At 30.1% G+C, this 26,972-nt stretch overlaps 14 protein-coding genes across 14 annotated transcripts, besides 2 other annotated features; 9 read left to right on the forward strand and 5 right to left on the reverse strand.

The window, feature by feature from the left end:
* Positions 1-95: 95 nt before the first annotated feature.
* TVAGG3_0266320 (anterograde synaptic vesicle transport) lies at positions 96-1,407 on the forward strand (the record flags this gene model as incomplete). Its single annotated transcript, XM_001583638.2, has 1 exon — positions 115-1,338. The coding sequence occupies one exon, from the start codon at positions 115-117 to the stop codon at positions 1,336-1,338; it is 1,224 nt and encodes a 407-aa protein (XP_001583688.1).
* Positions 1,408-1,741: 334 nt separating this feature from the next.
* TVAGG3_0266330 (armadillo (ARM) repeat-containing protein family) lies at positions 1,742-3,258 on the reverse strand (the record flags this gene model as incomplete). The annotated part of the gene is made up of 1 exon (XM_001583639.1): positions 1,797-3,176. One exon carries the CDS (start codon positions 3,174-3,176, stop codon positions 1,797-1,799), a length of 1,380 nt encoding a protein of 459 aa, XP_001583689.1.
* A 395-nt stretch (positions 3,259-3,653) lies between these two features.
* TVAGG3_0266340 (glycosyltransferase family) lies at positions 3,654-4,841 on the forward strand (the record flags this gene model as incomplete). Its single annotated transcript, XM_001583640.1, has 1 exon — positions 3,654-4,841. The coding sequence occupies one exon, from the start codon at positions 3,654-3,656 to the stop codon at positions 4,839-4,841; it is 1,188 nt and encodes a 395-aa protein (XP_001583690.1).
* A 124-nt stretch (positions 4,842-4,965) lies between these two features.
* TVAGG3_0266350 (Golgi vesicle prefusion complex stabilization) lies at positions 4,966-6,972 on the forward strand (the record flags this gene model as incomplete). Its single annotated transcript, XM_001583641.1, has 1 exon — positions 4,966-6,972. One exon carries the CDS (start codon positions 4,966-4,968, stop codon positions 6,970-6,972), a length of 2,007 nt encoding a protein of 668 aa, XP_001583691.1.
* A 326-nt stretch (positions 6,973-7,298) lies between these two features.
* TVAGG3_0266360 (uncharacterized protein) lies at positions 7,299-8,103 on the reverse strand (the record flags this gene model as incomplete). Its single annotated transcript, XM_001583642.2, has 1 exon — positions 7,384-8,088. The coding sequence occupies one exon, from the start codon at positions 8,086-8,088 to the stop codon at positions 7,384-7,386; it is 705 nt and encodes a 234-aa protein (XP_001583692.1).
* Positions 8,104-10,453: 2,350 nt separating this feature from the next.
* Positions 10,454-11,329, reverse strand: TVAGG3_0266370 (cyclin-dependent kinase inhibitor 2C-related family; the record flags this gene model as incomplete). Its single annotated transcript, XM_001583643.2, has 1 exon — positions 10,454-11,329. The coding sequence occupies one exon, from the start codon at positions 11,327-11,329 to the stop codon at positions 10,454-10,456; it is 876 nt and encodes a 291-aa protein (XP_001583693.2).
* A 15-nt stretch (positions 11,330-11,344) lies between these two features.
* Positions 11,345-11,983, reverse strand: TVAGG3_0266380 (protein of unknown function (DUF3447); the record flags this gene model as incomplete). Its single annotated transcript, XM_001583644.1, has 1 exon — positions 11,345-11,983. The coding sequence occupies one exon, from the start codon at positions 11,981-11,983 to the stop codon at positions 11,345-11,347; it is 639 nt and encodes a 212-aa protein (XP_001583694.1).
* Positions 11,984-12,401: 418 nt separating this feature from the next.
* TVAGG3_0266390 (carbohydrate transport) lies at positions 12,402-13,554 on the forward strand (the record flags this gene model as incomplete). Its single annotated transcript, XM_001583645.1, has 1 exon — positions 12,416-13,501. The coding sequence occupies one exon, from the start codon at positions 12,416-12,418 to the stop codon at positions 13,499-13,501; it is 1,086 nt and encodes a 361-aa protein (XP_001583695.1).
* Positions 13,555-13,926: 372 nt separating this feature from the next.
* Positions 13,927-14,340, reverse strand: TVAGG3_0266400 (uncharacterized protein; the record flags this gene model as incomplete). The annotated part of the gene is made up of 1 exon (XM_001583646.1): positions 13,927-14,340. One exon carries the CDS (start codon positions 14,338-14,340, stop codon positions 13,927-13,929), a length of 414 nt encoding a protein of 137 aa, XP_001583696.1.
* Positions 14,341-14,835: 495 nt separating this feature from the next.
* TVAGG3_0266410 (oligosaccharyltransferase subunit ribophorin II family) lies at positions 14,836-15,671 on the forward strand (the record flags this gene model as incomplete). The annotated part of the gene is made up of 1 exon (XM_001583647.2): positions 14,839-15,618. One exon carries the CDS (start codon positions 14,839-14,841, stop codon positions 15,616-15,618), a length of 780 nt encoding a protein of 259 aa, XP_001583697.1.
* Positions 15,672-16,282: 611 nt separating this feature from the next.
* TVAGG3_0266420 (protein of unknown function (DUF3447)) lies at positions 16,283-16,957 on the forward strand (the record flags this gene model as incomplete). The annotated part of the gene is made up of 1 exon (XM_001583648.1): positions 16,283-16,957. One exon carries the CDS (start codon positions 16,283-16,285, stop codon positions 16,955-16,957), a length of 675 nt encoding a protein of 224 aa, XP_001583698.1.
* Positions 16,958-17,104: 147 nt separating this feature from the next.
* TVAGG3_0266430 (cyclin-dependent kinase inhibitor 2C-related family) lies at positions 17,105-17,941 on the forward strand (the record flags this gene model as incomplete). The annotated part of the gene is made up of 1 exon (XM_001583649.1): positions 17,105-17,941. One exon carries the CDS (start codon positions 17,105-17,107, stop codon positions 17,939-17,941), a length of 837 nt encoding a protein of 278 aa, XP_001583699.1.
* Positions 17,942-17,950: 9 nt separating this feature from the next.
* TVAGG3_0266440 (ankyrin repeat and DEATH domain-containing protein family) lies at positions 17,951-18,313 on the forward strand (the record flags this gene model as incomplete). Its single annotated transcript, XM_001583650.1, has 1 exon — positions 17,951-18,313. One exon carries the CDS (start codon positions 17,951-17,953, stop codon positions 18,311-18,313), a length of 363 nt encoding a protein of 120 aa, XP_001583700.1.
* Positions 18,314-18,479: 166 nt separating this feature from the next.
* Positions 18,480-18,502: a mobile genetic element.
* Positions 18,480-18,502: a terminal%2Cinverted (terminal inverted repeat of Kolobok-N2_TV transposon ID:TVAGG3_0266450).
* An 817-nt stretch (positions 18,503-19,319) lies between these two features.
* TVAGG3_0266460 (uncharacterized protein) lies at positions 19,320-26,771 on the forward strand (the record flags this gene model as incomplete). The annotated part of the gene is made up of 1 exon (XM_001583651.1): positions 19,320-26,771. The coding sequence occupies one exon, from the start codon at positions 19,320-19,322 to the stop codon at positions 26,769-26,771; it is 7,452 nt and encodes a 2,483-aa protein (XP_001583701.1).
* Positions 26,772-26,972: the final 201 nt, after the last annotated feature.

The following is a 26,972-nucleotide window of genomic DNA, read 5'->3' on the forward strand; positions in this document are numbered from 1 at the left end:
GTACAATTCTAGTATGTTTGTATTTTATTGATCTTTATAGACTTGTTTGTGTTACAGAATCGATGTAATATCAAAGTTGAGGTCGGGCGGTATATGTAAAGTTCAGAAACCAAAATGCTCAGCAGTGTTTTTCTTCTAAACAAGGATGCAATGATCCTCATCGAAAAGCAATATCGTGAGAAAGTACCTCGCTCAGAAATTGATGCTGCATGCCTAGCAATTCGTGACCGTTCTCATCCTCCGCCATCAATTATGAGCCAAGGTGATTATACTCTTCTTTTACACCAACAAAATGATATCTGGATGATTGGTGTTTGCGAAGGAGATGATTTTGCTACATATGGTGTAGCTCTTCTTCAGCATCTCGGCTATTTAATTAGCACTTTATTGAAAGATGGCGCAACAGAGCTTTCCATCAAGAATGAATATACACAAGTATACCAAATTCTCGACCTCGCTATTGATTTCGGTTTCCCATTCTTAGATGAATCAAATGCAATTTCTACTGTCATCAATAGACCACCTGTTGATCCAAAGAATCGTGGTGCTAATCGTATCCAGTTAGATTTCGAGAAGCCATGGCGTGCTGTTAACCCTCAGAACAACGCCAATCTTCAAATCTTAGTTGATTGCTTAGAAACAATAGATTTAGTCGTCTCACAAATGGGAAGAACGGAATTTTGCCATATCCGTGGTGAAGTTAGATGCAATGCAAATCTTGCAGGCAAACCACTTTGTAAATTAATTTTACCGAATAATATTCACTTCGAAGACATCCAATTCCATCGCTGCGTTGAAATAGAGTCTGGAGAGAGTAAGATTATTCCATTTGTTCCTCCAGAAGGACCATTTACTCTCATGAAATATCGAGTTACAGCAATACAATCTACAGTTCCTCTCTGGATTACACCACACTTTGTCTGGTCAAAGGGCAGTGTATCTTTCGATATTGCAATGAAGCCAGACGCTGCATTACCAAAGAATGTCGAAGAAATTGAAATTCGCTTCGCATTTCCACCAGGTGTTGGTACACCATCACTTGTTGCATCAGATGGAAGAGCTTCTTACGAGTCAGCTACAAGAGATGTTGTTTGGACAATCCAATCTTACGGAAAGAAGGAACCAGCAGTTTTAAGAGGTTCTGCTTCTACAGAATCAAACTTCGACCTCGGTGGAAGATATCCAATGGTCGGAGCTAGGTTTATTTACGTTGGACAAACTGCATCTGGTTTCAAGATTGAAAAACTCGATTTAGAAAGAGTTGACTACACACCGTTCAGAGGTGTTAAGTATATTATTCAAGCTGGAAGTTATGAATTTTGCTCCGGTCTTAATTAATTTTTTTGAATTTTTTATATCTTTTTTTTTTATTATCCAATAAATAAATTAACTTTATGTAATTTCCTTGCAAACATAGTCCTTTTTACTCGAACATAGCCTATTGACAACAAATTCAAATTGATAACCTAAATATTCGAATTTTGAAGTAAAATAACTCTCTAAACTGGTACTATATCATTATTAAATCGTAATTATACCTTGTACTTATATTACATTATTGAGATATAGCATCATTCCATCAAATCAAAAGTAAACTTAGAGAATTCTAGATAGATTCAACAATTGTACTTATTTCAATATCCAACAAGGCCTGTAATTTGTAATATCCAATAAAATTTACACAGTAATTTTTAAAATATTGTTTAATTTTGATACTATTGTGAATTATCAGAGAAAATATGTCATTCTATAAAATGATTTACTCTATATAACAAACAAAAACAAAAAATAATAAGTTAATTCTCTCCATCTAAAGTTTTTTCAATCATTGACTTGAGTAAAAGGGAGTTATCATCTGGTTCATCCTGTTCATCAATGAAATCACACAAATTTTCTAAAATATGATCAAGATCTATATCAAGCCATGATTTATCTTTTTTGAAGATAAAGAGAGTACTACTTACGAATTCTTTTGCATAATCAACATTAACTTGTGTCAACAACTCAAAACAAACTAAAAATGACTCATGATGAATGATTATTGAAATAAAATTTGGATTACATCGATCAATAAACATATTTATGAGTTTAAATGCAGGTTCAGCTACTTTAAACTCGCATTCTGTTATTCTTTCGCATGTATTTTGAACAATTCCTTGAATTTCGAAATTATTAATTATATCTTGGTTCAAATTCAACAATTCGCATGCAACATTAATACCTACTACAGCTATATCAGCATTATTAGACAAAATAAGGTCATTTACCTTCTCAACAAGCCTAGTTATTGTTGTTTCGTCCATTAAATATTCATCAGGAACTTTTGAAAGCAATAAAACGATTGTATAAGCAGTTTGTCTGGTCAGACTGAGATTATTAACTCTTAAAAGGCTTATACATGTTGGAATTATACCTCTTCTAGCTATAAATTCTATATCTCCTTGATCTGATTCGATATAATTTGAAATTAGCCTTAGAATTGACTCAGAAGTAGGTAAAGGTGTGTTTAAGTCTAGTATTATGTCATCAATGATCTTAGATTTCCGATTTTGGTCAACAGGAATTGACATATAAAATGAAAGTGCATTTAAAGCGTATTTTTTCGATTTTTCATCTGTATATGACTTGTATAAGCATCCTATCTTCCTTACATAGTTGTTACTTTCAACTAAATCGAAATTTATTGATGAAATTTGACTAAGTAAAAGTAAAGACCAATAACAAGGTAATCCCGATGTGTTGAATGCTATTATGAATGAATCGTTAATCAAATCTTCGGTAATTGCTTCATGTGAATCTTCATATTGTTGAAAAACTGAATATATGAAAAATAAAGCTCTGGCAATATCGTTATCTTGTAAGTAATTGCAGATAGTAAGTTTCATCTTTGGCTTTAAAGGATTCTGTATAATTTCGGCATTTATTACTTTTTGATGCAAAAAGAGGACGCAATTTTGGAAAACTTGTTGACTCTCAAGTAATGCTTCCTTAATTTTCTTCCAGTCATCAATCAAACAATCAAGTTTTGAGATTGGAAAATCTAAAGGGTCTTCATACGGTAATTGTAGAATATTTAATGCTTCAACTATCTCCTCATTGGAAACATTAGAATTTTCGAGTTGATCAATAGTTAACTTCAAAATTTCATCACTTTCTTCAGCTTTGAATTTTAACATTGAAAAGTGACAAGATTTTAGATCCAAATTTGTGATTTTATATGAAGTTCCAACTAGAAAACACTTACAGATGTCAATTTAATGATATCTTTGTCTCCATGACCTCAAAATAAAATAATCAATTTATTTCAAAAATTTCAAGAAAATTTCTGCATTTTCAAGATTTTAAAAGAATTTTGGTAAAATTAAATAAAGAAAAAGTAGTTATAAATCATAATACAATATTTTTACATGTAAAAATTGGCTATTTTTCAAATCTTTTAATATCAAAAATTTGAAACTTATTTATTAAAGCTCAATCTTCAATATCTTATCATTTTTATGCAAATATATTTGTATATTTTTATGAATTCAAGACTTCAATATCTTTTACACGAGTCGATCAACCTTACATTGATAAATTCGGAAATATTATAAATTCATTAAAATAATGATATTAATGAAGCTTTTTCATATACTTAATTTCAGAAATATTGAATGAGAAACCTAATTCTCGCAGGTTTTCTCATTGTAACAATATTTCGATGCTTATTTATCCCAACCATACCACAAGGAAATCGCGAATTTCAGAGTCTTGTAGTTCCTATCCTCAAAAGACCACAATTTAATAATAATTCAATCGCAACTTACTTAAACATCACACATGATGTTCGAAATCCGAAAATATTTAACATGGAGGCACCATTCAAATTCAAAATAAACCGTGAACTTGGTGATCGATATTTATATAGTACAAATAATTATTCAGAAGCCATAATTAATCAATCAGATTCTGAATTACCAGCACGACTGATCAATCAAGCATCAGTTGTTATGACATTTGATGCATACACTGCGAGAATGTGCGCAACATATACCACATACTCCATACAATGGCGGCCAAAAAGCTGCTACAAAGATTACATACACAATGGATCAGTAGTTGGAAAATACGACACCGTCATATCTATTTGCCATCATTGGTTATATATGTATGGACACCAATACTTAGATTTTATGAGCGTTGTTTTACTGATTCCAGAACAGATACGCAATACTGCATACATTGTCTTACCTGCAAAAATGGAAATCACTAGACAATTGATAGAATTGCTAGGTATTCCAAGAGAAAGACAAATCGAGGTACAGAATAGCGATTTTATTCATGCTAATGTATTATACTCTATAGTACCTGGCTTTTGCATTGATTCTGTTGGAGAATTATCTTTAATCGTCAGATCTTTCTTATTTAGACATTTCAATCTTGTCAGTATCAAATGCAACAGATATGTCTTATACAACAGAGATAAGAAGCCAAGAATTGTCCAGAATTACCCAGAACTTTGCGAACTTGCAAATAAGACATATCCGAACTATCCATGGGAGAAGAACATTGAGCAACATGATTTGAAAGGTTCAGCTCTTTATTACGCAAGTATAAAGTTTATGTGGACAATTTCAGGATCTGTGCTTGGAAACATCGTTTACTTCCAGCCGTTCTCAATAATATGTGAAGTAACAATGAAAGAATCAAATTTGGTGTTCTTTGCAGTATCTTCTGTATATAAAATTCATCATGTGATTCTTCATTTGCCAAATAATAAGCATTTCGACCGAAATGACATAGTAATGAATACTACTTTGTTCCTTAAGATAATGGACAAAGGTGTTAGCCTCCTCAAATGATTTTATTTCCGAATTATTTTTATTATAAATTTTTAATCATATATGGCTTGTATTTTATCAGTAAAAAGCTATTGTTTACTATAATCTTTCCAGTATTTCTGATCATTCTGCTCAGTTATTTTCAATGACTTCCGACGACAATTCAGATCTCGAAAACTTGAAGAGAGAATTACAGTCGTCGTTAAATGCATTGAAGCAACAGGAACAGACATTAGCATTCATTGATTCAAATGAAGCAGAAAAGCAAGAAATCGAAAATCAATTTCATTCTGAGCTTGAAACAGCTCTTTCTTCATTAGAAAACATTCCTGCCTTATTTAATCAAGCAACCAATCAAATTAATAATATTTATCAAATTGCTCAAACGCTTTCATTTCAAATTAACTTAGTAGACCAAGCATTTTCAAGATGCAGTGCTGCTGCTGAATACGTTAAGATATTTGCAGATCTCAAAGAATGCTTAGGTTCAATAGAATCAGCTTTAAGTCAAAATAATGTTTCTCTTTGCTGCAATTACATTTCAAGACTCGTTAAAATACCATCAAATCTATTAGAGAACGATGACATCCAAAAAATCGATAATTACAAGAAACAAACTCTCGATTTATTACGAAATTCACTTAAAAACGATTCAGATCCTCAACAGATCTTCAAATATTTCCAAGATTGTGACGCATCATTGGAGGGTATAGAAAGCCTCAGTTATTACCAATTCAGAAAAATTTTGGAAAAAATACAACCGGATTACATGAAAATTGTTCAACTTCCGAAATCAAGTACACAAACAGGTAACCAACACATTGATGTTTTTGTATCATATTTAGATTCAATTTCAACATCGATAAAAGAAGTTACTCCAATAATTCAAGATTACGGCCAAATAGCAGTATTTATTCGAATGATACTAAAACAAAGCGATGACAGAGCGAAAAAGATTCTAGAATCTTATTCTGATTATCGTTCTGTTTCTGACCTTTGTAATGAAAAAATAACAGGTGATGCACAATCACTAAACCAAGTATGTGATGAAATTTCAGTTTTGTCCCAACAATACTTCCTTTTCCAGAAATTTTTGAAACATTTAATAAAACCAGGCTTAAACGATCAATTTTTCAAAGATTACTGCAAATCAATTGCTCCAGGTGAATTAACAGAGTCACAGACAGGTCTTCCAATGAAATTAGATGCTAAAAACACAATTATGGAATTATTATCAAATTATTTCATTTTAACTCGAAAATTCTTCATCGATGTCATCGAAAACAAGCTGATTGCCTCACTTTCGGAGCTCAAAGATAACAATAAAGTTACAGAAACTGTAGGAGATATCTTTTTCTTTTTCTTGGACATTTTGGCAAGAACTATCAAGACAAACTCCGCAAATATCACAGTTACTATCTTAAATATCATTACAGAGCATATAGAACAAGTTTGTGATAAAATACCAAAATTAGATTTAATTTTAAAGATAAACTTTATAGATATTACTGTTGCCCACCTCACAAAGCTCACAGAAATGGTCGAAGGAGCTTTCAAACATTTTACAGGAGATGATCTTTCAGTTTTAAGCAGTACTTTGAATGTTCTTCGAAGAAAATCAGAACAACTCAATGCAGAACAAGAAAGAAACTTCAATGAGTTCATGGCGAAGCTTTCTGATAACGTTAGAGACTTATTATACAAATTCAGAGGAAATTGGACAAACGAAACAGTTGCAGAGATCACAATTACACTTGAAACAGAACTTGAATCATCTTTCTCAGAAAAATTCGATACAAATATTCTTATTTATAAGAAATCTTTGAATCGTTCAGCATATAACAAATTAATTGCAAAAATTTCAGATCAAGTAGCAATTAATTTCTTAGAAATCATCAAAACAAAGGAATTCGATCATCGTGGATCGATTTTATTGGATAGAATTGTTAGATTTTTGGCAAGTGAGCTAAAGGAGTCAAGCTTCGAACGCTTAAAGCAGATTGCTCTTATCCTTACAAGAGAATCACCAGAAGAAGTAGTAAGCACATGGAATAATGCAGATTTTGAACGAAAATTGAAGAAAGAAGAAGTAATCAAATTCGCTCAAAGTAAGATGGAGTGGAAAGATGAAAAGTTTGCTGATTTGTCTTAAAATTAGACTAAAATGTTAAATAATACTATTGTAAAATAATTATTTTTTTCTAATTTTTCTGGAAAATGCTTTTAAGATAGCATTGAAATACTACTTTTGTTGTAAGGAAAATGTTCTGATTGATTATTCTGCTGATTAAAAAACATTGATGTCCGATATCGAAATCAACTTCATTAAAAAATAAAAATTTGGAAATAACATATAGTAACATTGAATATCTATACTGATACAAATCTATTAAGCCTATGAAATGCTGCTAAAAACCAGAATCAAAATTGTCATTTTAATTCATCCACTTTAAAATGATGGATTTTCAAGTAAAAACAAACGAACTGGTTATGAAAAAGGTAGTAGATTTATGAAATAGACCAAATTTGATCGTTTTACTAAAGTCAAATTCAAATTGAGGTTTTAATCAACTTGGTACTCCTCCCACTGCTTGAGTCTTTCCTCGAGCTTTGGAATGGAAGGATCGTTGATTGTAGAGAATTTCTGTCCGGCGTTATAAATTGCTTCACCGATGTTATAGTATTGTCCAGCAACTTCCTTCTCGGCAGCAATAACCTTCTTCATCTGAGAAACCCAATCGTCAACGAAATCGACGGCGTGCTTCTTCTGGGAAGCATCGTAATCTGAGTGCATCTTGTTGGCTGTTTCTGTTAATGTATCAGCTTTCTGTCTGGCAGCCTGCTGAATATTTTCTTGCTTAGCGATCTCAGCCTGGTTTCCCTTTGAATTTGCGTTTGCAAGCTTAGCCTCTTCCTTAGAAGCTGTTTCACGGGCCTTTCTGGCTTCTTCCTCCTTAGCGTTCATCTTGTTGTATTCAGCAAGAAGGGTTTCTTGTCTTTGCTTTAAGCTGGCAAATGCTGTTTGGCAATCTGTCTTAACAGAGAAGTCCTGTTTGAGTGAGTTGATAAGATCTGTTGAAACCTTTCCGATTGTTTCATAAGATTCTTGAAGATCCTGTGGTTGCTTCTTGTAGTAGACATTATAGCATTCTCCGTAGCCGTTTGTGTAGCCATCGATCATTTTAACTTCGTCGCCACGGAGCTTGTCGCTCTTGTCAATCATATCATGATACTCTGGGAACTGTCTGACCTTGTTTAAGATACTCATTGGCAGATATCTGACGATAGTCACTTTTACTTCACCTAAACCTCTTTTTTTTGAGATTGCCAAAATCAGAAATGCTCTTTCCGTAATGCTAATCACTTATTACATAGTGACAGTAAGGATGTCAATTTGGAAGAAAAGTGAGAAAATTCCTAAAATGCTAAAAATGAATTTTCCAAACGTACTTTTTTATCTCATTTTTTTGATTTTGAAAAAAATTTGGAGAGAAGAACTCTTCGTTTTTGAATTTTGTCACGATGGTTTTAAAGTATATTAGACACATGTATTGATATTACTATTTTTGTATATTTTGAGAGAAAATCCCTAAAAAGTGAGAAAATCTGAGACGGTTTGAGAAAATATATAAACTATTGAAAATTTGAATTAAACTTCTAATTTGGAAAAAAGAAATTTGGAAAGAAGAAAATTCAAAAATCGAGATTTAGACTCAGTATCAAATGGAGAACAAAATGTTTCTTCATATGAAGGAAAAAAATTTTCTTGAGAAGAAATAGAGTTTTTAAAATTTTATTGTATGTAATAAAATAAACAAATATTAAAATTATTTTTTGATAACAAGAAAATTCCCAACAGAAAATATTTGAGACAAAGAAAAAAAGAAAATTGAAAAATATTACTCTCCTTTACATTTCTTGAGATTTTCAATTTATTTTTATAAAATTGACAATTTTATACGTTTAGATGAAAATAAGTGATTTTGCTTGAAATAAAAATTATTGTTTGTTTACAGCTATCAAATAGATTTTTGCTATTTTGATTAAAATTTGTTAATCAAATTAATAATTTTTTTCTAAATATCTTAAATATCTGGATCACTCACTGATACGATGAATTAAACGATAAAAATAATACAAACTCAACTAAGTTTCCTGTCTTTCAACCAAAAAATATTATGCAATTTAAATTAAATTGTTTATTCAAATATAAAACAAAGATGAAATAATTACAGTTATCATAAACTTTATGAATAACTCTGTAATTGGTTCAGATTTTCGTAAAAATATTTTTATTAAAATCGATAAGAATATGTTTACCTACTATCATCACATATCTATAAACAAGAGTAGAGTGATTTTTATCATCGAAACTTTTTAAAAGCTGCAAGCTGGAAGTAAAAATCTTGTTTTTTTTTCTGAGTTAGTTGTAGAACTATTGATTCCCGCGTTATCATTGTGATGTAGAAGGATGTCAATGTACTGACTGAAGGATATGAAGTGAATTGAATTTCATTGAATTTCAATTTGATCAAATTTGTTGAAATTATATGAATGTGTCAACATCTGTATCACTCTCCTTCACTTCTTCCCTATTTTTTCGAGAACGAAGCTAGCTCAGCTTTCGCTGAGCGAATTGACACTTTTGATGCCCTAAACGTACATACTCTCAAATTTATCGAAAAAAATAATACTACCTAAACTCGTATATTCTTATTTTAAATATGATATTATCCTTAGATTCCACACTAGAATATATTTAAATCAACTTTTAAAAAAATTCGAATCCTGCGCGTCTCACTTTTTAAATTTTCCAAATGGAAAATTATATTCTCCTAAAACGAAAACAATTTTCCGAATTGACATCCTTAGTGACAGTTATAGAAATAGATAAATTTCGTTATTTTATTTGTTTTCCAAAATTACGCATTTCTTTCCTTTTCATTCTATTCAGATTTATTATCCAAAACATGCTAGTAAGGAGGTTAGAATGGGCATTAGGAGTTGTTCACAATACATTCATATTGAATTCATCAATTTTTTTATGATCCTTAATTATATCTACATTTCAGATTACAAATCAACATCCTACAGCATTTTCTAACGTAATAGCATCTAATTCCCTACAAATTATTGAACAACATCAATATAACAATTATTAAATATATTTTTGATATAAAATTTTTGAATCTTTTGATACTATTTTTAAAAATTTGCTTGTGAAAAGTGAGTATTAAGCTTTTAACATCGACTGTTTGCGATAACACAAATATTCTTTGATGTTGTGGATATAAATCTATTTTTGTAACACTATATTCCACAAAAAACCATAAATCTTCAAAAAGTCAATTTTTTTATGTTAGTATAGTTTGAATTTAATTTCTGATTATGAAAGTATATATTTATCATTATTTCTTTGATTGAAGATGACTTTATTCTTCTTTAGATATATATTCACCAACTCTTGAGATTATACCTTTGTAAGTCAGAATACTAAATTTAATCAACTAGTATTTCCCGCAAGTTAAGGGAGAATTTCCGAAATGATGCTAGTCCAGACCCCTTTGGGTTCTCATGGAAAATTGTATCCATTTTCTTGTGTAATTTTTTTTGGCATCATAACATAAACAATTTCAATTTACTTTTCCATTAATATTTGCGCCATGAGAAATGAGAAATTCTGTTATTTCTTTCCAATTATTACATGCTGCATAATTAAGAGTGGTTTTTCCAGTATTATCTTTTTCATTAATATTTGCGCCGTGTGAAATGAGATGTTCGACTATTTCTTTACAATTATGTAGCGCTGCATAATGAAGAGCGGTTTTTCCAGTATTATCTTTTTCATTAATATTTGCACCATGCAAAATGAGATGTTCGGCTATTTCTTTGCATTTATTTTTTGCTGCATAATGAAGAGCGGTCTTCTTAGTGTTATCTTTTTCATTAATATTTGCACCATGCGAAATAAAAAATTTGGCTATTTCTTTATTATTTCTTGCTACTGCATAATGAAGAATGGTGCTTCCACATATATCTTTTTCATTAATATTTGTGCCATTTGGAACGAGAAGTTCCGCTGTGTGAATACTATTATTAAATGCGGCATAATGAAGAGCCGTAAATTGACATTTATCTTTTTCATTGACATTTGCACCATGCGAAATAAGAAATTCAGCTGCATTTTTCTTATTAACTTCGGCTGCATAATGAAGAGCGGTTTTTCCTTCTCCATCTTTTGCATTAACGTTTGCACCATGTGAAAGGAAATATTCACACAGTAATGGAATATCAAATAACGATGAATAAACAAAACATTTGTTGATATCGTTAGTTTGATCGAAATAAACTAAAAATGATTCAAGATTATTATACAAACCACATCTTAATAAATTAATCTCCATATTGTACTCATTCATTAAGAAAGTAACAAAATCAATGTTGTGAGAAGCAATTGCATATTCCATGCACAATATATTTGGTCTTTTGTATTTCATGCATTCACTCATGATCTCTGCATTTCCTCATAAAAATGAAAATATCAGACATGTTTCAGTTATTTCTGAATTAAATTTTGTTCTTAATAACTTGAAACAGTCTACAGCTCCATGATAACAACATAATTCAAGTAATGAATACCCTGGCATGGAACCCAACGGATAATTTATGCAGCATAGTATTTGATTTTTATTAAATTCTTCACTTTCAGTGAATGTGATGAATTTTTCTTTGTCATTATACATAATCGCTCTGTAAATTGTATTTTCTGAATGAATATCGTAATATGCGATATTAATTTTTTCATAATCATCAGATTTGTCTAATTTAATTCCATATTCTTTATAAAAGATGAATTTTGATATATGTCTAATACCGTGGATATATTTGACATGATAATAATCATATATGAGTTTGGCAAGAGTTAAATATGACTTTGTATAACAATTATTATAATGAATCATATATAAAATATCTTTGATTATATTTTGAGGAAGGTATTTCTTTGAATCAATCAATTCTGTTTTGATCATTTTGTAAATTGAGTTTAATTCTCCTTCATTTTCAGTTTTTAACTGATACAGCACATTATATGAATCGATGTAGTATTTATAGGTACTTCGCAATTCACTATATTTATTTGGATTAGTGTCTTGATTAGACATGAAAAAATTTATTCAAGTAGTTTACAACTATTCAATTTTTAACGCTTTAAGATACTTTTTTCCATATTATAGAATTGATATTTTTATACATAAACGGAAATACTGCATACAACAATCATACTCTATCTTTTCACTATCTCAAAGGATGCTATTTCTATAATATTACTAAAACTCGTAGATATACCAGGTTCCTTATGTCATACATGAACAAAAAGTCTATGTAATGATTCCTAAATTATCATTGCTTAGCTTGATATTTAAAAACATTGGATAATCTCGAGATGTTTAGATCTTGATGACGATATGATGCGGACCCCAAAATTTTCACACTTTTATAATTTTTTTTTGCTCTTCAAATTAAATCAAATTATTAGTCATCAATGTATGTTTGTTTATTACAAACTTGTTTATGGTCTCCAAAAAAAAAAAGAAATGGCTGGGTTTGTTGGTGGAATTCCATTTTTAATTATTGGATCAATGATTACGTCTACAGTCTTAATTTTGCTCAACAAATACCTTATGGCCTATTATCAGTTTGATTTTCCAATTGCTTTAACAACATTCCATTTTGCATGCACTTATTCAGTTTTAGAAATATTATGTAGATTCAGGTTCTTCGAACGTGCTGAAAACTATCCTTCAAAATTAGGTTTAATCACTGCATGCGAATGTGTATGCGGACGTTTATTCATGAATATTTCACTTAAATTAAACTCCGTTGGCTTTTACCAACTTTCAAAGCTCCTTTGCATTCCAGGAATGGTCCTTGCAAACTTGATTTTATTCAAGAAGAAAACATCTCCAAGAACATGCATAACCCTTATTATATTACTTATTGGTGTCGCATTGTTTACAGTCAGTGAAGTTTATTTCTCAGTTTCAGGCGCTATTGTCGCTCTTATCGCCATTTTCTTCAATGTTATTTTCCAAGTTCATACAAATTATATTTATAATCAATATCATGTTGGTGGTCCAGCATACCAACTTGCAACCTCCGGTTACATGTTCTTCTACGGAATAATCGCCACAATGTTAGAAGAAGGTCGTTATCCACATTCAGTCTTCGAATACGTTTGGTCAGTACCAGAACTTGTTCTTGCTTTCCTTACAGGCATGGTCGCTGTTTGGTCAAACGTATTTGGCATTTCATTAATTGGAAAATGCTCAGCCATCACATTCCAAGTCGTAGGACACGCAAAGACAATATTAATATTCGTTTTCGGCTTGATTTTCATTGATGACTTCAAGCACGAGCCAATAAGATATAAAATCAGAAAAATTGTTGGTGTTTCACTCGGTATGGTCGGAACCATCTTATACTCTGTCTGCAAAATGCAGGAGAAGGCTGATCAGGCCAAGAAAGAGAATAAAGATGAATTAGATCAAAAATACGAGGAAAATAATAGTCTTAATATGAATGAAAATGTTAATGACCCAGAATTACAACCAACAGATAATATCAGCACACTATATGCATTCAAGGCAGTTCCAGAAGAACCGGCTCCAGAAACTGCTTAATTTTTGATTTTATAAAAATTTCATGACTTTTAAAAGATACATTTATATTTTTTATTATCTATTTATTCTTTTTTAATCCTATTTATCGATCCAAGTTAGTTTTGGCCAAAATTTCAATAATTTGAAAATTCCTATAGGTAAAATCAGTTCACAACAGGACCCAATGAAGTACTAGAATAGGTACTTCATTATGTGTTTTGTTTCCAATAAACAAAAGCATTTTTAATGTAATTTTAAGTAATTTCTAGATTTCATATTGTAAAATTAAGTTTATTAAAAAAGCTAACGTAATATATATCGTTTCTAGAGGGATTATCTATGATTATTCATATTAATAATATGAAGAAAAAATAATCTAGAAATATATAAAAGATTAAGTACAAAAATACATCATTTAACAAATACAGCAAATATATTAGATGTGGTTACTGAGTCTTAAGACTTTTGATCATTTCAATTTCAAATTCCTGAGCTTCGATTAACATTGCAGCTGTTTTTTCTTGAATTTCTCTCACAGTATTCAAATGCTTCTTTTGATATTCGTTGATTTTTGTTGAATATTCCGAAACCTGATTTTCAATCTTTTTCGAGTCTTCATCGTCTGGAGATTTTACTGTAGCTTTGACAAGTGAACTTGAACTTTTACGATTTTTCTGGATTTTTTCAAATTCTTCTCTAATATCATGCAAATATTGTTTTGCTTCTTCAGTTTCTTCTTTGATATCTTTGATTTTATCAAGCTTTTGCTGAGATTCATCAATCTTCTTGATTCCGATTACAGAGGAAGCAACTGCAAGGATCTGATCTTGAGTGAGAGATAATTGACTTGAATTTTTCATAAATAGATTCAAATCTTTAACATTAAATTGACGATTTTATTATGCAACGAAATATTTATTTTATAGAGGATTTTCAATATATTTTAAGATATCATATCGGCGTGAATAATCAATAGGGCGCAATTTCTTGCTACGTTTCCAAGTTGTTATTTAAAGCTTTTTACCACATGCATTCTAAAGAAAGTTACATTAGGCAACAACATGAATTATTTGTTCTCTATTTTGGTTAGCTTTTGCTCATATTGAATAGCCATTAAATTTTGACTGAGATATCTAAATGAAACTACATAATATTCAATGAAGCAAACGAAAAATAAGCTAGGATACATATATTTTGCTCTGAATTTACCTTATTTTTATTTTGATTTCAAGAATTTTTAAAAAACCTTGTCGCTCAGGAGCCAAAAACGAGTTTTTCCTAAATGATATAGTGATTCCGAGATACCCTTCTATGTGAAATGATATCAATTTATTTGGAAATAAAAAAGTGACAAACAGATGCTCGCTCTTACCTTGGCCGCATTTGTCCGCGCAGCAGAGATAAGTGCAATTAAATTTATTAAATATGATGACAATGTCGAGAATATGACTTTAGATGCTAAACCAAATCAAGTTGTTTCTTTAGATTTAACAGAAAATCAGACATTAATTGCCAAACTCGAAGGACTTAAAGGCGAAGCAAAGCATGCCTTTTATGTCCTTGAGCAAGGTACATACTCAATTGTTGAAAACCTTCAATCAAAAGGAACATATGCCGCCAAACTTAATCCACGCGCTTTAGCAGGTCTTTACAAACATCCAGGTGAGTATTCACTTAAAGTTTCAATCACTTACGAAGGTGAAAAGCCAATTATGACAGAAATTGCTAAAATCAATTTCATCGCCAATGGCGAAGTTATTGACAACTTTACAGACGTCGAATGGGACTTCCAAAAGCCACATGAACAACCAGGAGCTTTCCTTGTCTTCGTATTTGAAGTAGCTTCCTTTGTTCCAATCTTTATCTTGTTAGTTCTTCTTTTAATCAACGGATGCAACTTCGGATACTTCCCAAGAAACTTCTTCGATGCTATATTCTCAATTACTTTTGTAGTTGCTTTTGGCGGATTCTTATACTATTTCATTTATTTCTGGAAGCATATTCACTTCGAGGAGATGCTCAAGCAATTATGCGTAATATTCCCAGCTTTACTTATCTTACTCCGCCTTGCTCTTATTGGCCGTGCTAAGATGGTTGCTAGAGATGTTCCAGCCGAGGAAAAGGTTAAAACAGAATAAATATTGCATTGATCGTTCTTAAAATTACTAAACATTAAATCTAATTATATACATTTTTCTGACTTGCATTTCTTATTTTTTTTTTTAAATGTATATAATATGATACATTAAGGGATAGAAAAATGAAAGAGCTGATTTAGTGGCTTATTGTTCTGTAAGCTTCATTTCATTCAATCATTATATTTTCTGAAATGAGAAAGAAATATTGGTTTCTTCATTTGTATTTTGCTGCCTAATGATTGTAACTATTTGCTCTAAAATAGGATAAAAATGATTATATGAGAAGCATAAAAAAAAATCAGAAATGACCATGTTTAGTATGAAAGAATCGCGTATTTCCAAAACCAACCAAAGCTCAAGTAAGAAAATAAGCCAAAAGATGTTTATTAAGCGCATAGTGTAATTTTAATTAATAAAACCAGAACCGCGCCAAACTGGATTCGTAGGATAAATTGACGAATGAGTAAGATTAATTTCCGCGCAACTTTATTTTTTTTGACAAATTAATATCAAACTCAAGGTGAAATTGCAAGATTTTCATGAAAAAAGGACTTTTGGTCCTCTGTTTCAAAGGATTCAAAAGCATCAACAAGTTGCCCAAAACTTCAAGAAATCGGAGCTAGAGAAGCATCTTATATCATTAAATAACGGACTTTTTTTTTAAATGGATTGCCCTGATGACGACCATCTTTTATACAATGAGCTCACAGAAAGATATAAAACATATCTGGAAACTTGCTCATCATTCATGCGAATCAAAACGACAAAAATTGATGAAATACAAAAAATTTATCAAATGATTAAAACGAATTTACTTGATATGAAGATATTTTCACCACAAAGAATATACAGATTAATTTTTACGGCTTATAAGTACAATAATGAATATTTAAAATCATATTTTACTATTCTCAAATTGACTTATGAAGAATTTCAAATAAAGCCAAATTTTTTCGACAATGATGTTTTAGAGTATTTCTTTTATAAAGAATACAATTTACCAATTGATGGATATCAACAGAAAATTTTTGAAAAATATGAAAACGAAAACTATTCATTGGATATTCATGAAAAGAATACAATATACAGATCAATTATGGATGATGACAAAGATTCGTTTGTTAAATTCATAGAAGATGAATCATTCGATAAAGATCAAATTCTCATCAACGAATTATATCCCATATCAGATGAGGGATTATCACTTCTTGAATTATGTTGTTATCATGGATCAGCTGATTGTTTTAAGTTGTTAATAACAAAATTCAAATCAGAAATCACTCTTAAATGTCTTTGGTTTTCTTTTTTAGGAGGCAATCCAGAAATTATTCATGAATGATTGAAAGAACAAGAACCAGATGAAATTTGTATGAATTATGCTATTGTTTCATACAATATTGATTTTATATCTTTTTTGAAGAATGAATATCAAATTGATATAAATTTAGAAATTTGCGCAAAATTTTTAAACATTCAAGCTTTCTTAATGAATCTTGATATTACAAAAGACTTTAAGACAAGTTTTATATATTCACCTCCATTTGGACTTCTTTCTCTTGTCAAGTATTTAATGCCAAATTGTGATGATATAAATGCTTCAGATTATGATGGAATGTTGGCTATTCATTTGGCTGCTGCTTATAATTGTAAAGAAATTACTGAACTTCTTTTATTGAATGGCGCAGATATTAATGCAAAAGATGGTTCTGGAAACACTGCTCTTCGTTTGGCTGCTGCAAATTGTTGTAATGAAGTAGTAAAACTTCTTATATTATATGGTGCTGATATTAACTCCAGGGATCTCAATGATTATAATCCTCTTTGCGCAGCTGTAGGCAGAAATAATATTGAAATAGTGAAACTTCTTATTTCACATGGTGCAAATGTTAATGAAAAATGCAATGATGGCAACGCTGCTATTCACATTTTAGCTGATTTGTATGACAATAAAGAATTGATGGAACTTCTTATATCAAATTCGGCAGAAATTAATTCAAAAGGCAATCTTGGATTCACTGCTCTTCATTATGCGTGTATACATGATTCCAATCAATTAGCAGATACTTTGCTATCACATGGTGCAAATATTCAAGAAAAACAAGGTACGGGGGTGGTACCTCTTCATTTAGCTGCAGCTCGAAACAGCCTTAAAACTCTTAAAATTTTACTTTCTAAAGGTGCCAATATAAATGAAAAAGATAATAATGAGTGTACTGCTCTTCATTATGCAGATGTGGTCAACTTCAAAACAAATATAGAAATCCTAATTTCTAATGGCGCCGAAATTAATGCAAAAAATGCAGACGGACAAACTCCTCTTTAATATGCATCAATGAGAAATAGTAAAGACGCCATAGAAACATTAATTTCACATGGTGCCGAAATTGATTCTAAAGATAATTATGGAAAAACTGCTCTTCGAAATGCAGCAGAGAAAAACAGTAAAGAAGCTTTAGAAATATTAATTTCACATGGTGCAGAGATTGATGTTAAAGATAATAATGGAAAAACTGCTCTTCAATATGCAGCAGAGGAAAACAGTAAAGAAGCTTTAGAAATTCTACTTTCACATGGTGCAAATATTAACGAAAAAGATAATAAAGGATGGACTGCTTTAGATTATGCGACAAAAAATAACTCTGAAGAAGTCCAAAAGATTCTTATTTCATATGTCGCAAATATTGGTCAAAAATGATGTTTCAGAAATGCATATTTTCATTTTATAAAACTCAGGAATAGCCCTTAGTCCTACTTGAATTTTCGATTGTGAGATGTAAAGCTTAAGTTTTGAACGCTAGTATTGCAATAAATTATATTTTGTGTGAGCAGACTATTGCATGTATTATTTCAATGAAAGTTAAGGCTGCACTTACGCCCATCTGACTTTAATTCAAATTTTTGACATCTGATGTGCAGCGTCATTGAAAATTAACCTTAAACATATGAGTTGAAGGTTTTTTGATGAAAAAAAATCTTTTCGTGAAAAACGGCAATTCTAATGAATATACCCATGACAAAAATCGGAAAAAATTAATTTTCCATCAAAAAGCGGACTAAACTTGGTGACATCACCATTTCGTATGCGGTTGAGCGATAAAATACATTATATAATACAAAATATCACTTAGTTTATATAGGATAAGAAAATTATTTCCTTTCAGATCCTATTAATTTATTTGATCTGATGTTCAAAGTTTAATAAATTGTCAGATATCATAAATTAGCTTAAATTATACTTTGAATCTAACGATATTATCATTTCATGATAAATTCGGATCTATTTTTAATAGACGAATAGAATTTTATAAAAACAAAAACAAAGATATAATAAAAGTATGATAATTAGCAATATTATTGTAATCCCATATGGTTTCATTGTTCTGTAGGTTGTTTCACATGATCTTTTAGATCTGGTTGTAATAAAGGATCTTCAATGCCTTCAGTATAGAACACAGGTGGTAGAATACTTGCTCCAGCAACCGATTCTGATCTAACATCTTCTTCATCTTTATTAACTCTGCAAAATTTACCGAAACAGCAACAAATGATCATAAAAATGAACATTAAGCTTACAATACCAAGTACACTGTACAAAATGATTGATTCTACTGATGATTTATCTAAAACAACCCTTGCTGCGCCTAAACTTTGCATTTTAAAATGTTTTATATCGTCTAAAAAAAAACTTTTTTTTCTTGAAAATGTCGAATTTTTCTTCCCCAAAGCAGTCTTCTTCGAGTCTGCAGAATTCGTTTTTGGCGGCCTTGGGGAAAGCAGATTTAGATCTGCAGCACGCTGAGCTAATAATTCAATCGGTTTTTGAAACAGATTCTTCATCCTTACCAATTTTTGAAGAAAAGTTCAATTCAAAGATCCACAAACTGATAAGATCGAATAAATGCCCAATTTTCTATACAGATTCGATCAAAAAAGATGAAGATAATGTAAAAGTCCAAAAATTCATGGATATACTTAATATTTTTCACTTCGTTTTAGAACCAGAAGATGCTAAAATACTATTTGCAGATAAAAATGTCCATTTAAATGCAATAATTAAATTAATATATTCAAATTTATTGCATTACAATGAAAAGAAATCAAAATACTTCAACGAATTGTTTTATATTGTCAAGTCACACCTTACTGGCTATCTAAATTCTTTTGTTGTCACTCAAGATTCGATAAATCAAACATCTCTTACGACAATTCAAACAATATTCAATATTTTCTGCATAACAGAGCGAAACGAAGTGAAGTACAGGTCATATGTCCATGATTTTACCCAAAAATTACTTGCAAAACACGATGAACTCGTAAATTCAAAGGCAAACTTGAATTACTTCAACATGCTGCTATACATAGCCAACAATATATCAAAATACGAGCCAACGAAGTCATTTGAATACTTAATTATAATTTTTGATAATATACCAAAGACAAACTCATCATTATTCATCGAATTGTCATCATCGATCGTCAATGTTCTACGAAAACTTGATTTCCAAGCTCTTTCCCAACAAATTTTCACAATTTTTTACCAAATTTCTGCAGATTTTCCGATAACAACCGCCAATTCATTACAAATCTGTATTTTGTCACAAGAAATTTCAACTTTACTCACAAAAAATAAACTTTTGAAACAAAAACATTTGAATCAATTATTAACTTTATTAAATCGAATAATACATGCTGATATAGGTATAACAAAGAAGATGGACTGTTTTATGCTCATTTCCGATAAAATTTTCTCCAAATTAAATTATCAAAATAATAAAATCGAAAAATTTTACATTTTAGAGAATGTATTACCTTGTATTATGATTATATGTGATGAGATGACACCTTACAAGTTCCAAAACAATACAGTTTTCACTGAAATTTGTTCCGAATTCAACAATTTTTCAGAAAATTTAAATTTCTTCAAAAATTTTGTGTTTTCTTTGACAAATTTGCTCGGCAACATCATCAAAACAAACACAGATAATGTAAACTACAAGGTAACATGGAATATGAAAGGTTTTCAGTTAGATTTGTTGAAAAATACAATTTTGAAATTATTAAAACGATACAACACGATTTGCAACGATTATACGTCATTCTACAAGGGTATAACACACTTAGATCATCCTAAAACTGATCCACAGTATTATCTTTACGCTGCAAAAAATTATGATATCAAAATCACAGCAAAAACATGTTTAATTGATTACAATGTTACATCAAACAACATTATATCATTTGTATCTGATTCTCCTGATGATTTTAGGTCGTTTTTGGCTTCAGAATTTTTAAATTATTTAATTCAGTCAAAAACCGAAATTAGTTTTGCCGTTGAACAGATATTGTTCAATAACTGCTTCGTTGGATATTTTTTTGATACTTTAATTGAGAATTTTTCGAAAATTGAAATATTTAATCAAATAATTTCAGTTTTATCGCCATCTATGACTGAAATGAAGAAATATTCGAGCGAACACACCATGTACTGCGATAAAATCAAGGAAGTTCTGCTCAAAATCATTGAAAATATTCAAAATACGTTTCAATACAAAGAAATCTTCAATTTTCTCATAGATTTCATTGAATATGCCATTGCCGCTGGATGTTCTGCAGAGGAGATCATTTCTGAATCGTTTATTGGTAAGTTATTTAATTATTCTCATATAACTTATCCAAAATCAGCCGAATACCTTCATTTCCTTGAGTTCTGTGTCACAAAGAACAAGGAAATTGTGTCTGTTGACAGTTTTGTTGAGAAAATCATCTTTTTCATGCCGAATAATTTGGAAAAATGTCTTGAAATACTCAAAGAAACCTCTTTTTCAACGGATTATTTCGCAAACAGGAAGTTCTTCATGGAAATGGCCAACATTTTGTACCATCAACTCCCTATTTGTTCAATTCCAACGAGAACATTCATTGTTCAGGTCATTCGGACATTGACACCTAAACAGTTCAATGATCTCTCAACAATTCCTATGAATATTGATGAAAAAGTCACTTTTTCGTTAAATAATTTTGGATATTCGGCCACAACCGACACAGAAACCTTTATCGTTGGCTTGATTGAATCTACAATGAGCAAAACAACAAAGTTTACTAATGATTTGTTCCAAAATGTCATAATTGAATTATTTTCTCATTCATTAATGAACAAAAGGTCGAAATTCATCTCCTACATACTCATTGATGGACTAATTAAGAAGATGGCCACACAAAACTTTGATATTTCTGATATTTACACGAAAATATTATCAAAATCAATTTTTGTGGCTGATCTACTGTTTTCTGTCTTCTCAAACAACTACGATCCACAGAAACTCCCTGTATTCCAGTTGTTTGACACAGAAGAAGGAATTTCTTCGGTGATATTTGATTTAATTTTGTTATTTGAGTTTTATCCATATCACAACGGCTATTTCGCCCTTAAAATAGCCGAATACTTGGGATATATCATCAACCAGCGCAAATTCAAATGTCCACCGTTCATAGATTTCGTAAATTCCCATGTCATCCCATTTTCTTCGACAAACGTGCCATTGAAGATTAAAGAAGACGAAATCTTCAAAGAAATTTTCTGTTTCGACGAAAAAATCCAAGAAATTTTTCGAATTTCGAGAGAAATTTCGTTTAGAAGCGAAAATAACAATAATGAACTGAAACTATTGATTGCTCAGGAGTCATTAGAGAACAGACTGTATTTAACATACTGTATCAACAAAGAAACAACGAATTCTGAAGAAATTATTTCAGATTTACTTCAAGAAGGGAAATTTGAGACTGCAGGATTATTACTTAGGTTGTATAATAACACAAATACAAATATTGACTTGAATCAGTTCACGAAACAACAAATTTCCAGCAAATCTGATTCAATATCTTATTATATTTCAATTTCTAATGATTTGACAGGAGATTTCTTAGAAAACATAATGCCAATAATAGAAAACACGATAACAAAAGGTTGTCCGATCAAACAGATTCAATCTACAATTTTATTGAATAATTTGAAAAATTTTGATAAGATTTCTTTTGTTAAATCAATGATTGAACCAAATAACATTGATAGAAACATGATATTATATAGAGTTGATAAGTATTCAGTTGCAAATCAGTTAATTGAAGAATTTAATTCTCTAAATTTCGAAAAAAATCAAGAAAAATTTGTTAAAAATCTGACAAATGTTATTATTAACTCAGATGTAACAAACTACTTGTCAGAAATACATACAACAAATCATTTACACAAATTAATTGAAATTTGTGAAGTTTACAACGGTTTTTCAGAAAATTTGACTTCATTTTTGAATTCTAATCCACTATTATCATATGAGTATTTCGACAACAGTCTAAACGAGTTTGATCAATGCTACAAAGTCTATAAATTGACAGAGAACAAAATATTTAAAGAAAAATTACAAAAAATTTTGGAAAATTTACACAAAAATTTCAAAGAAAAAATTGACGAAAAAAGTGTCATGTTTTTATTAATTTACACTGAATTAAAACAAGATATATATGATCACAAGGATGATACAATATTAAGACTGATTTATCCATCAATTCTCAAAGTTTTAATTAAGAAAATTTCAATTTTTTCTTCAAAAGATTTATTACAACTTTTGGAGTTTTATCACAACAAATTTTTCATTGGAATTTATGAACTGGTAAATTTAATTTTAGAGAAATCCGAACCTGTTTTTGTAGATTCCATGGAACAATTCATATCAAACAACTGCTCAACAAATAGATACAGAGCTAATGATATAATTTCTTTCATCTCTAACCTAAAAATACAAAAAACTAAACTGTTTTTGTGTTTTTTGGCAAAAAGTGTCTACAAATATGACATCAAAAAATACATCAAACATCAATTCCAAGATTTTCCATTTTTCTCAATCCAAACACTCATAAAAAACGAAATGCAAGATAAAGCAGGTGGTTCTTTTGATAGATTATTCACTTCACTTCACTTTTATATAGACGATAACGCTTTAACCGCTTTGTCAAATTCTCGGATATGGAATTCATACAAAACTGAATCTTTACAAAAATTTTTATCTGTTTATTATAATTTTTGTTATTATCCGAACATTGTTTTGAAATTATTTGAAATGATACAAGAAGACAAATACGAAACGTATCATTTAGATGTTTTCAAAGAAATGATTTTAAATCAAGTTTTGATCATAAGATCGAATGAAAACAATTTAGTTTTTTGGTACAAAATTATTATGGTTTTGATTAATTTGATTACGAAAAATTTCCTTAATTTCGACAGAGAATTTCAAGCAAATGTTGCACAGCATTTAGCTGTTTCTCTTTCAATGATGTCCAATGATTTTTCAAAAGATTTCATTTTGTTTAAGGACAAAAACATTTTTGAAAACATTTCTTTCTTTGTTGATAATACTTTCAAAGCAATGCCATTAGTTGATTCATTGTTTGATGTTTGTTTGAAGGATTTGAATGATTATAAAACAAATCCTCTCAAAACAAAGTATTTGTTGGAAAGCCTTTCTTATGTAACAAGATTTACTTCAACAAAAATTCCTGAAGAAATCATCAAATTTTTGAAAAATTTGAGTTTGGAAGAAAAAAGTGAAATTTGGCCTTATGGAATTTTAGCTTTAACTGGATGTTTGGATGCAGATAATGGTCTTTTAAAGGTTATGATACCGAAGTTCTACAAGAAATCGTTGATTTACAGAATTTTCCCAATGTTGAATTTAGTTTCAACAAAAATTGGAAACAAAAATTTGGCTTTGGCGAATTTCGCAATTTCTTTCGCGAAATCTTTCGATGTTTTTAGTAATTTCGATACCACTTATTTCCTTGGAATCATCTTCGAGATAAAATCAAGTGAAATATTCGATTTACTCAAAAAAGAACTACAAAACGCAAAAGAAAACATTGAAAAAATTGAAAGTCAAAATTTCATTGTCACGTTTTTTGTGGCGGTTTTTACGAGTGGAATTCAGAACAAATATTTGAAGAAACTTGTTAATGATTACCTTAATTTCCCACAGATAATTAACTTGTTTAGATCCAACAAATCATATGCAAAATTCATTTTTGATCACGTGAAATCTCCAGGACAAATAAAAATTTTGCAAAAAATTGAAATTCCTGGAGAAATAAATTTGAGTCTGAACTTGATCAAAGAAAGCCCTGAACAATATACAGAACAAACATCAATCTTTGCTGCAATGTTTTCTTACAAAAACAACTTGAAATCGTTTGAAAATTTGTTGAGAACTGATTTCGGATTCAAAGTAAAGAAAAATCCACAACAAAAAGATTTTTCTATTAAAATCAAAATCGGTTTTGACAATTTATCGTTGGAGAATGACTTGACTGTTTGGCCAGAATTACAAACAGCGAAAATAGAATATTTATCGTCAAAAATGACAAAAATTTCCAATTTACAACTTTTGAATTTGATGAAAACTCCGAAACAAGATGTCGACCAAAAATTTTTAGTCAAAATCAACAAAATTTTAACGAATATCTTTAATTCAACAGAAGATGTCAAAGCAAATGTCTTGAAAACAGTTGATAACCAAGTGAAATTCTCAGGAGATATGAAAGAAATGTTTATTTTGACTTTGATTTGCGAAGAATACAAAAATGCTTTGAATGGATTCCAAATCTTTAATTACACAATTCCTCCGACTTTTCCTATTATTTATCATTTGACTTTGAAAACTTTGAGAAAATTGGGATCAGAAGTTTTGGATGAAACTTTGGAAATAAATCACGAAAAACAAATAGAAAAATCAAAGTTTTTATTCCAAAATCAACTTCAAAAAATTCAAGATGACCTCACTTTTGAAAAAGTGACTCCCGAAAATCTGAAAAACTTTATTTTGTTTAATATTTCTTTGGAAGGCTTTAATTCATCAAAAGTTGTTCAATTACTTAATGCAGCATTAAGATTATCAACTTCTGACATTTTATTGTCACTTTTGTATAAGACACAAATTCCATTAAATTGGAATGTTCCTTTTGATTGGTCCATTTTGTTTTTGAACAAGAGAAACAACGTTGGATTCATTTCTTCTGCTTTTTATTTGGCAATGCCTGAAGATTTTGTGCCAACAGATCATTTGCCATCAATTGACAAATTTAAACAGTTCTTGACTCGAATATCTGAAAATCCAATTATTAAACAATTATCGGAAGCTGATAAAACAGATTTCGAAAACTCAGAAAAATTCAAAAAATCTGTTTTAAATGGTAAAAAAGTGACAATAAAACCGCTTTCAATTTCAAACGACCAAGTATTTGCAACTACATGTTATTTCAGTAATTTAAGGAGTCCATTAGTTAAAGAGAACCTGAACTTGATAAATGTTGTTTGTTCGATCAAATCTCCACGAGAAAACACGATTAGTTTGGATGGAAGATTAAGTAATGGAAAATCTGTTCATTATTTACTTTCTTTCCGATCGAATTTCAATCCTTCTTTTTATGTTTTCTGCCAAACAATATCAAGAATATTAAAGAAATGTCCTGCATCATCAAATAGAAACATGATAATTAGTTCTTGTCCTTTCTTGAGTTGCCAAGATTTCACTTTGATTTTGACTGACGGAAAACCAATGATTAGTAAAACTTGTATGATGAAACAACAACCTGCAAAAGTCAGAAAGATCCAAAACATTAAGACATTCACTGATACAAAAGAAAAATGTGAATGGCAGAGGTTGTTGATAAATCGTTATGCGGCTTTGTCAATTTTACAATATGTGGTCACTTCACCTGTAATAAATCCACTTAATATTTACATTGATTTCAGCTCTGCATCATTGTTTGTCAATGATTTGAAGATCAATGGTGAGAAAGAAGAAGATTTCGTGTTTCCCAAACTGACTGGACATATTAGAAAGTATTTAGGAGTTTTCGACGGACAAATGACAATTGCTATGTGTTCTGCTGCTGTTTCTATGATGATGTTCACTCCAAAAATCAAAGTTTTGGCTCATTCTTTGATGAATTTCTCAGTGGAAAGCACTGAATTAATTGAAGCTGCTTTGGATGACATTGGAAACTTCTCTGAAGAGAACTACAGTGAGTCTTATTCAAGAATACAAAAACTTATTCAACAAGGAATGAATGAATCTATAGATTATTCAATTCCTTGGCTTTAATTTTTTATTATTTTTTATTTTTATAAAATGTGTTTTATTTTTTTAATTTATCAATGTTTTATTTTCATACTTTATGTTTCCTTGTTGTTTTAAATACTCAATACTTAAAGTAGTGCAAACAATAAATCAGAAGGAATATTTTTGATTGCATATATTTAATTCCAAGTTAATAGTTTGTATTTTCGAGGGAACATTCATAAA

The sequence above is a fragment of the Trichomonas vaginalis genome, chromosome V, assembly GCF_026262505.1.
Source record: "Trichomonas vaginalis G3 chromosome V, whole genome shotgun sequence".
Classification (NCBI taxonomy): domain Eukaryota; phylum Parabasalia; order Trichomonadida; family Trichomonadidae; genus Trichomonas; species Trichomonas vaginalis.